The following is a 9,944-nucleotide window of genomic DNA, read 5'->3' as shown; positions in this document are numbered from 1 at the left end:
CACCCTTGCTGGCCCTGCTTCTGTGGAGTGTTGAAACCAGGGTTTATAAGGCAAACGTTGCTCTCAAAGGGCATTCTGTGCTACCCAGGACTCAAACACAGCATGAGGGGTCTCTTTGGGGCCAGCCTCCTGGTCTGCTTCCTCACCACTCAGGTAGGATCTTCCTTCTGCACTTAAGACTCTGTGTCAGTGGAACCTTACAGTGAAGGGTGTGTGTGTGTGTGTGTGTGTGGGGGGGGGAAGCACAGCAACATCAGTGGGGTGGGGTGGTTAGAGCAGTGTGAAGGAGGGCCCCCGCTGCTTTTGCCTGAAGGGGACCCTTGAAGGATGCTCGAGACACTCTTTCTTGCTTGCCAGCTGTTTGCCCATGCAGTGTTTGCACATGGACAACCCGTAGAGGACCCCATGGAGTTGATCATCAAGGTGATCGATCAGAATGACAACCGGCCCCAGTTCACCAAGGATGTCTTCCGCGGAGCAGTATCAGAAGGAGCCACACCAGGTGAGCATGCATGTGTGGGTTTGTGTGCACATGAGGTAGATATTAGTAGGGTTGCTGTTAATCAGGCTGTACTTAACATCTGTGATGTTTGTATATGCTTCAGGGACAAATCATGGCTGGTTTTTGCACATTAGCCATGCTGCTTTCTTCCTTGGTGGGCTGCACTGCCCACATAGTGCCCAAAATCTTCTGTGCACAGTGGCAGGAGAGCAGTGTGAATGCCACCAGATGCCACTTAGTTTGCATTCACTCAAGAGTGGAAGCATCTCTTGTCACTGTCTTTGGTATCCTTGCATGGGTAATCTACTAATTGAAGATGTGTTTTCTCTGCTGCTCTTTTTGAAAATGAGCGTTGACCCTTTGGCTTTTACGTACCCAGGGACCACCGTGATGCAGGTCTTGGCCACTGATGCAGACGACGCTGTGGACTCCTACAACGAAGTGGTCTCCTATTCCATCATCAGCCAAGACCCTCCCCACCCCCACCCCCAAATGTTCGCCATCAGCAGGGATACAGGCATAATAAGCGTGGTCGCATCGGGACTGGACAGAGAGGTAACTGGCAGAGACCCTTTGGGGGCCTTGGGCACATGATAGTCTTTTCCACACCTGCAACTGGAGATCTGCTATGTAGTTTGGATAGAGAAAAAGTCCCTCACCCAAGGGGGTCTTGTGTTTGATGGTGCTGGTCTACCAGCTTTCTGGAGTGAGACCCTGTCATGTACCCATTTAGCGAAGGCTTTGTATTTGTGGGTCTGAGGAGGCTATACAACATGGGCGAATGTCTTGCTAGTATTGTACGTCCCTGAATAATGGGTCAATCCTGGAGCAAATGTGTATTTTCTTAAAGACTTAAGACTTTACAAGAAAACCACTTAGGATGGCAACGTTTGCTGTGGGAGAACAAAAAGAACACAAGCACAGCTTAAACAAGATAATGAGCTGCCATTATTCTGATTATCAAACCTGACACACTTTGAAGACCTTAAGTGTCTTTCTGTTACTATATGAAGATTTTTAAATTTGATGGAGAGCTACTGTAGTAAAGGTCTTAAACACAACCTTTTCCTTATTTGGATGTTGTATTTTGTTGTGGTGTTTGGCTGTTAGCAATAAAGCCTGTCTGTATATCTGAAATTGTGTACCCCTCGAATCCTGAAAGAATGCCGTGATTACCCCAGACAGGCATGTGGTTTTCTGCTCCTAGAAAAGGTCATAAGCAATTCGTGTTCTTTGCTTGCAGAAATTCTCCACATACACGCTGATCCTTCAAGCTGCAGACATGCAGGGACAAGGCTTAACTACTACAGGGACAGCCGTGATCACTGTTGCTGACGCAAAGGACAACCCGCCGATTTTTGACCCATCCACGGACTCTGCTGGCAAGGACCACTCGGCCAGAGTGGTCCTGAGAAGGCGGCACCACCAGCACCACTCTCATGCGGTACGTGAGCTGGCTCCTGCCTTGTTTGCTGGGCAGGGAGCTGCAGGGCCCCATCAAGCCGGGCCCTGGGGCCTCCTCCGGCTTGCTGAGCCAGCCATCTGCATCTTTCTCTCTCTAGGAGCCCTACGAGCTGGGTCCAGGACAGGTGCTGACCTTCCCGGAGTCTCGCCCTGGACTGAAGCGGCAGAAGAGGGACTGGGTCATTCCCCCAATTAATTGTCCGGAGAATGAGAAGGGTTCCTTCCCCAAGAAGCTGGGGCAGGTAAGCTCCGTGGCTTCTCTTTGGCCTGTCGCTTCCATGAAGGGAAGGATCCCCCCCACCCCGGCTGAGGGGTAGCTATGTGGAGATGAAGCTTCCATGGCAAAGTGGGGATTCAGACCTGAGTTTCCTGGCTCTCACACTCTAACCACTACACCACCCTGGCTTTGGGGGCCTCTCTCCAAATCTCTGTGGCCATCACAAACAAGGGGGCATCGAGTGTCATCTGTGTTCTAGCCTAGAAAAGGCCCTCCGGGATCCATTCACTTTGCGCGGAGCTTCCTTAGGGTCAGCATGCAGCACCTTCCAGTTGCTCAGCAGGCGCCCCTTCCAGCCCCTTTCTTGGGGGTTCAGTAGGGCAGCAAGCTCTGCCTGGTGCTCCCATCACAGCCTGGGGAGACTGGGGCCCTTCTGTTCCTCTGAAGCTCTGCTTTCCCCACCTTGACTGACTCACCGTTTACCACCAGATCAAATCCAACAAGGACAAGAATCACAATGTTTTCTACAGCATCACTGGGCAAGGAGCAGACGCCCCCCCTGTGGGCACCTTTATTGTGGAAAGAGAGACTGGCTGGCTGGAGGTGACCCGCCCTCTGGACAGAGAGGCCATCAGCCAATACACTGTGAGTCCTCTTGGCCCAGGGTCAGTGGCTGGGGCCCATGGCTGATGAGCAGTACGTGCTTGAAGGGGACCCGGGACCCTTGGCAGGACTCCAAGTTGGGGTCTTTAGGTGCCCCCCAGAGCCCCTGAAGTGAGCTCTGCTTGTCCCTTCCCTTAGCGTTGGCTGGAACTGGTAGGCTTCCCCCGAGCAGAGCAGGTGAGAATCTGGTGGCATCATCAGGTATTGCTCGGGGGGTTGGTGGTTATCCTGCCCTTGCTCAAGGAACAAAGTGTAGCAGAAGTTGTTCCTCCCTCCCCCTTTTTATCCTCATAACCACCCTGTGAAGTTGATGAGCGAGCGGTCACCCAGTGAGCATCGTGGGCAAGTGGGAATTTGAACCCATAGCCACACTCAGATAGCCACGGCACCTCACTGGCTGCCCACCCCTGGCTCCTTTCAAATGTTTCTTGGGTGCCAACTGGTGAATCATGACAGTAACCGGCTTTCCTCCTCCTCAGCTCTTCTCCCATGCAGTGAATGAGAATGGACAGCCTGTGGAGGACCCCATGGAGTTGATCATCAAGGTGATCGATCAGAATGACAACCGGCCCGTGTTCACTGAGGCCGTCTTCCGCGGAGCAGTGCCAGAAGGAGCCACGCCAGGTAGGCAGGGTTGGGCCGGCTGGCCTGTGCTTGGGGGAACAGAGGCAGGCGGCAGCAGAAACTTTTGGAGTCGTTCTTCAGGAGGGTGTTCCTGACTTGGGTCCAGTCACAGACTGGGAGCCCCTGTAAGAGAGGCAAGGTGGGGGGAAGAAGGTTCTGGCAGTGAATTCATTTGGTACCAGTTTAAGTTTCCCAGCCAGATGGGTGGCGTTTCATGGTACTCTTAACCACAATGTTACCAAGGCGTGTGGATCGGAAGTTGGGTCCCTACAGCTGCCTGGCAAGAGCAAGGGGCAGACTGTGCCCAGATGCCACCTGGCTTGCATTCACCCAAGAGTGGAAGCATATCTTCCCACTGTCTTCATTATCCTTGCACGGGTGATCTACCCCGTGCAGAGAAAAGATGTGTTTTCTCTGCTGCTCCTTTTGAAACTGAGCGTTGACCCTTTGGCTTTGATGTACCCAGGGACCACCGTGATGAAGGTCTCGGCCACTGATGCAGACGACGCTGTGAACACCTACAACGGGGTGGTCGCCTATTCCATCATCAGCCAAGACCCTCCCCACCCCCACCCCCAAATGTTCGCCATCAACAGGGATACAGGCATGATCAGCGTGGTCGTAGCAGGGCTGGACAGAGAGGTGACTGCCTAGGCACCGGTGTATGTGTGTTTGTGATGGAGGGGAGCAAGGACTATGCTGAGCAAGACGCAGCCCTTCCGTCTCAATAGCTGTAATTAAGTCTGAGAGGAGGGGCCGTGGCTCAGTGGCAGAGCAGCTGCGTGGCATGTTTGTTGTGGTGTTTGGCTGTTAGCAATAAAGCCCGTCTGTACATCTAAAATTGTGTGCCCTGTGAATCCTGTAGGGATGCCAGGATAGGCCTGTGTTTTGCTTTTCCTAGAGGTCATAAATTCAAGCAATTATATTTATGTTCTTTGCCTGCAGAAAATCCCCAATTACATGCTGACCCTCCAAGCTGCAGACATGCAGGGAGAGGGTTTAGCCACGACAGGGAAAGCCGTGATCACGGTTGCTGACACCAACGACAACCCGCCGATTTTTGAACCATCCACGGTAATGCGCCTTCGCCTCCTACCCCAAATGCCACTTCTATGATGTGCCGCCCGTTCCCACTGACCCTCTCAACCCCCAGAATATTACCAGCCCTAACCTTTGAAGTAGTTGCTTCCTCCAGCAAAGGATAAGTTGGACATCTGGAGTGGGGGGGGGGGAGGATATTATGGGCTGTATCTGGATGGTGGTGGCATCCCCTAATTGTCCCTCCACCACCCCTCTTACATCCTTTCCAGGGCCTGGACTGTGAGTAAAAGTGGGTTGTCTGCAAAGTCTCTGTGATGAATGAAACCAACTTCTCAGCACTCCTCCCAATAGCCACAGCGACTGTCAATGTGAAGGCAGAAAATGAGGCTCCTCTCTTTGTGCCACCTGTTGTCATGATATGCATGTCTAACTTGTGTGTTCTCATGTACTTTTCATAACTTTTGTGGAAAATTTACCAGCCGGTCAGCCGGGTCAGGTAAAGTGCAGGGTCTCTTCTATCTTGACAGCCAATTAATGTAGATGAAGAAAGGGTTGAATTATTGTTTTTTAATTACCAGTAAAATGCTACCAGGGAGCCCTGTGGCACAGAGTGGTAAGCTGCAGTATTGTTGTCCAAGCTCTGCTCATGACCTGAGTTCGATCCCGACGGAAGTCGGTTTCAGGTAGCCGGCTCAAGGTTGACTCAGCCTTCCATCCTTCCGAGGTCGGTAAAATGAGTACCCAGCTTGCTGGGGGGTAAAGGGAAGATGACTGGGGAAGGCACTGGCAAACCACCCTGTAAACAAAGTCTGCCTAGTAAACGTCAGGATGTGACGTCACCCCCATGGGTCAGGAATGACCTGGTGCTTGCACAGGGGACCTTTACCTTTTTAAAATGCTAAATGTTGCCTTATCTTGTGGAAGCAAATGAATGGGCATTATCAGATATATTGTCGAAGGCTTTCACGGTCAGAGTTCATTGGTTCTTGTAGGTTATCCAGGCTGTGTAACCGTGGTCTTGGTATTTTCTTTCCTGACGTTTCGCCAGCAGCTGTGGCAGGCATCTTCAGAGGAGTAACACTGAAGGACAGTGTCTCTCAGTGTCAACTGTGTAGGAAGAGTAATATATAGTCAGAAAGGGGTTGGGTTTGAGCTGAATCATTGTCCTGCAAAAAGTATCAAAGGTAATGTGCTAATCATTGTACTGTAAGTATCAAGATAATGTGCTAATGAGGGTGTGGTATGTTAATATGGAACCATTGTATCCTGAAGTGATCTGTTAATGTGTGAAATCCAAAGCTAATCTGCATGGCTATTGCTGACTGTAGTCTTTGTTAGTCTGGAGGTTTTCAGGACAGGAAGCCAAGCCTTATTCATTCTTAAACTCTCTTCTTTTCTATTAAAGTTGTGCTGATGTTTATGAATTTCAATGGCTTTTCTGTGCAATCTGACAAAATAGTTGGTAGAATTGTCCAGTCTTTCAGTGTCTTGGAATAAGACCCCGTGTCCTGTTTGTGTCAGAACATGTTCAGCCACTGCTGATTTCTCAGGTTGGCCAAGTCTGCAGTATCTTTCATGTTCTTTTATCCTTGTTTGTATGCTGCATTTTGTTGTCCCGATGTAAACTTGTCCACAGCTGCAAGGTATACGATATACTCCTGCAGAGTGAGGGGGTCTCTTTTGTCTTTTGCTGATCGTAGCATCTGTTGTATTTTCTTGGTGGGTTGAAACACTGTTTGTAGGTTATGTTTTTTCACGTTTCTCCATCCTATCAGTGACTCCTTTAATAAATGGTAAGAATACCTTTCCTATGGGAGACTGTTTTTGCTGATTTTCTGATTTTTGTTTGGTTTAATGGCCCTTCTGATTTCATTTCTAGAATAACCGTTTGCTAGCAGTGCGTGATTTAGATTAGTTTCTTCCTTGAGAAACTGTGGTTCACAGATCCGTCTTGCACGGTCCATTAATGTTTTGATTATTCCTCTTTTCTGTCGGGGGTGGTGGTTGGAGCTTTTGAGTAAGTAGCGATCTGTGTGAGTTGGTTTCCGGTAGACCTTGTGACCTAACTGAAAGTTTGTTTTACGGATGACAAGGGTATCAAGAAATGGGAGTTTACCCTCAATTTCCTTTTCCATGGTAAACTGAATGTTTGGATGGATATTATTAAGATGGTTTAGAAAGTCCATTAATTTTTCTTCACCATGGCTCCAAATAGTAAATGTATCATCTACGAACCTGAACTAGACTGTAGGTTTGTAAGGTGCCGATTCTAATGCTGTCTTTTCAAAATATTCCATGTAAAAGTTTGCTATTACTTAGCAATGATTAGCACATTACCTTTGATACTTTTTGCAGGACATTGATTCAGCTCAAACCCAACACCTTTTTTGACTATATATTACTCTTCCTACACACTTGACACTGAGAGACACTGTCCTTCAGTGTTACTCCTCTGAAGATGCCGGCCACAGCTGCTGGCGAAACCTCAGGAAAGAAAATACCAAGACCACGGTTACACAGCCCGGATAACCTACAAGAACCAATTATCAGATATATTTCAGCATACCTGTGCATAATCTCATGATTATTGTGAGAACTAATCACTTATTGGTAAAACCATCACATGATAAAATCACAATGATTTATCCAAGATGGTGGCTGTCACTTCATCTGTTAAAAGCATAGGATTGTGTTGAAGGGGGCTCTACGTGAGGGGTGTGTGGGCGCATTGGGTTTCCAAAGCTCTGTAAAGCATTCGGAGAGATTTATTTGAAATGAGCTTCAATGCTCATTTATTCGTGTTTGAGAAATGTTGGGAGATCTAATTTTCCTTGCATGGGGTTCTTCAGTACTGACAGAGTTAATTATTATCAGTGTGTATTATTATCTTGCTATCTTATATTTTATTATCTTAGCTAATAAAAAGCTTTGGGTTTTTCCCCCAGTAGAAAGATAATTAACTCACTGAACGTTTCTGTTTGGTTTGCTGCCGCAAGTAAAACACGAACTCACTTATTATTGTGCCGTGAGGATCAGGGGTCCTCGCAGCAGGACTTATTTGTCTGGCTCCTCTATGACCACTTCGCTAAAGAAAATAATTTTTGTACAAGCTAACTGGGTCAGTCTTCTTAACAGGATAGTCATCTCATTAAACTGTAAAGCAACCCAAATATCTACCTGTTGGACAGGTGCTGACCACCTTCCAGCTTCCTAACTGTTCTGCAAGTACCCTGGTAATGTCAGTGCCCTGTGTCTTGTATGTTGAGATGCTGTTGCGTTGCCCGGGAGGGCTTGGAATTGTGAGCAGAACTCCGGCCCCTAACAGGACTGCTTAGTTACAGGAAGTCCCCAAGTAGATGGACTGCAGCCCTTACAGGTCAAGGTTTGACCACGACTGAAAGAGCAGCCGTCACTGCTATGGGGATGACGACCCCTCGACAACACCAGGGATGTTGTAGCAGCTCTTGCCTCCTCTGCTGCATTTCTTCCAGGGTAAAACTGGCTGGCCTACCAGAAGATAGTTGATAGCACTTCAGAGCGAGGCTAGGAAGGGCTGGACACCTTCATTGCTTCGCAGTGCATTAGCTCCTCCACTCCACCCCGCTTTCAGCAGGGAGGCACCTGCTCAGGTCCTCCCCTTCAGCACCCACAGGGTTAATGCTCTGTGCCGAGCAACTTCTGCCAGGGTACTGTCAGGAAATGATGCCAAAGAGGCGGAGCATGGACGCCCTTCCCAGCCTTAACAGGAATGGAGCAGAGGCACCAGCTGCAGCAAAGGGACCAAGTGCAATTCCCCGGCAATGTGAGAACTGAGGCGGGTGGATGGGACGAAAGCCAGGAGCAGGGAGAGGCCCCTTCCTCCATGTGCCAGGCCTGGGCAGGGCAGAGAACGCCCTCAGGGACGAGTCAATGGCCCGCTGCTTCGGCCCTCCTCTGCCCTTGCTTTCAGCAGGGGGGGACCTCTGAAGCAAAACCCCTGACTGGGCTGGGCAGCCTCTGCTGCCAACCCCCTCCCAAAAGCCAACGGTGCTAGCACGCATCTCAAAACTACTGGAGTACAGCCAGAATGAAAACCAGTGGCAACCTCCTCTGCCCTGGGCAAGAAGGAGCGGCCTCTCTTGGTCTCCCCTGCAACCCAAAAGCCCAGGCATGGCACAAGGCAAGCCTGAGCAATAGCGCCCCTGCCCCGCCATCGCAAGGGGCAGCTTCAGGAAATGAGGCTCCACGGAGGTTTCTAGGCTGGCAGGCCCCGGCTAGGGTCTGCGTCTTCCGCTGGTCAGGGGCCTCCATCCAGCTCTCCATTCTGTTTCCAGCCTCCTGGCCAGGACGGGCCCCCCCACACCGTGCTGACGGTCCACGCGCTGAACGTTCTCAGCGGCCTCCCTGCAAGCGGCCTGGGTATGCACCTCTCTCAACTCAAGGACCCTCATCAGCCATGGGCCCAGATGATGAAGAGGTAGGCAGCAGCAGCCCCTGCTCGACTGGGCGGGACTGCTGCCGATGCCACAAACGTCTGCTTCCCTTCCAGCGCTACGAACACCAGCGGCCGCTTGGACCTGAGCAGCATGATGCCCCACAGGCTGGAGCCAGGCACCTACAAGCTGCACTTTGAAACCGGGGCTTACTGGCAGCAGCAGGGCCGCACCAGCTTCTACCCCTACGTGGAAGTAAGTCTCCTTCCCAGGGGACGCACCAGGCCAGCAGGCGGGGCAGGGTGGCACAGAGAGAGGGCTGCCGGCCACTTCCAGGGCTGCTCCTCCTGTGGCCTCTGGCCAGAGAGCAACACCTCTGGAGAATGGATTACACGTGCGCAGGCCGTCACCTCTTCCTGTGATCTTGAGAAAGAGGCTCAACGAGTGGGTAGAGGGTTTTGGGGTGCTAGATGATGCCCCCCAGCCAACTGCAGTGCCCGTGGGTGTCTGCAGTGTGGCTCTGGGCCTGCGGGCAAGTCTCTTGCCCTGGCAGCTGAAGAGGAGGCCGAATCTCTGCTGGCGGGGGCGGGCAGCTCTGGGCTCCGCTCTGCCCCAGAAGCTCAGGGCCCCGCTCCTCCCCGTGTCTGTTTCAGATCGTCTTCACAGTGACTGAAGCAGAACAGAATGTCCACATCCCTCTGCTGCTCAGCCCCTTCTCCTACACCACCTACCGGGGGAACTAGAGGAAGAGAGCAGAGCGGTGAAAGGCAGAGCCGGGCCCAGGGCGGCTGCCAGCAGCTCAGCACCACAACGATAATAAAAGGCTTCCCTTTCAAAGGGTTGTTGTGAGACCAAGTAGTGAACATTCTGGATTCTTCCAAAGACACCATGCGCCAAGTCTGGGCTTTCCTGCATGGAAATCATGCACTCTTTGCCAAGGTGCAACCGTTCAGGGGGTTGGCCACAAGCAGCGATGGAACCGCAAGGGAGCAGAGGACCATTCCCAGCCTGTCCCCCAGAG

General features: G+C 51.0%; 2 protein-coding genes across 2 annotated transcripts; both read left to right on the top strand.

Moving 5' to 3' along the window:
- Positions 1-405: 405 nt before the first annotated feature.
- LOC130488775 (cadherin-1-like) lies at positions 406-4,798 on the top strand. Its single transcript, XM_056862412.1, has 9 exons — positions 406-502; positions 882-1,057; positions 1,746-1,946; positions 2,065-2,208; positions 2,673-2,828; positions 3,326-3,470; positions 3,937-4,112; positions 4,416-4,544; positions 4,781-4,798. The coding sequence occupies exons 1-9, from the start codon at positions 406-408 to the stop codon at positions 4,796-4,798; spliced, it is 1,242 nt and encodes a 413-aa protein (XP_056718390.1).
- Positions 4,799-8,259: 3,461 nt separating this feature from the next.
- On the top strand, positions 8,260-9,673 carry LOC130488774 (5-hydroxyisourate hydrolase-like). Its single transcript, XM_056862411.1, has 4 exons — positions 8,260-8,313; positions 8,825-8,967; positions 9,040-9,178; positions 9,577-9,673. Exons 1-4 carry the CDS (start codon positions 8,260-8,262, stop codon positions 9,664-9,666), a joined length of 426 nt encoding a protein of 141 aa, XP_056718389.1. The 3' UTR covers positions 9,667-9,673.
- The last annotated feature ends 271 nt before the right edge of the window (positions 9,674-9,944 follow it).

The sequence above is a fragment of the Euleptes europaea genome, chromosome 17 (genome assembly GCF_029931775.1).
Source record: "Euleptes europaea isolate rEulEur1 chromosome 17, rEulEur1.hap1, whole genome shotgun sequence".
Classification (NCBI taxonomy): Eukaryota; Metazoa; Chordata; class Lepidosauria; order Squamata; family Sphaerodactylidae; genus Euleptes; species Euleptes europaea.
The sequence above is the reverse complement of the archived record's forward strand: the minus strand, read 5'-3'. Positions and strand labels throughout refer to the sequence as shown.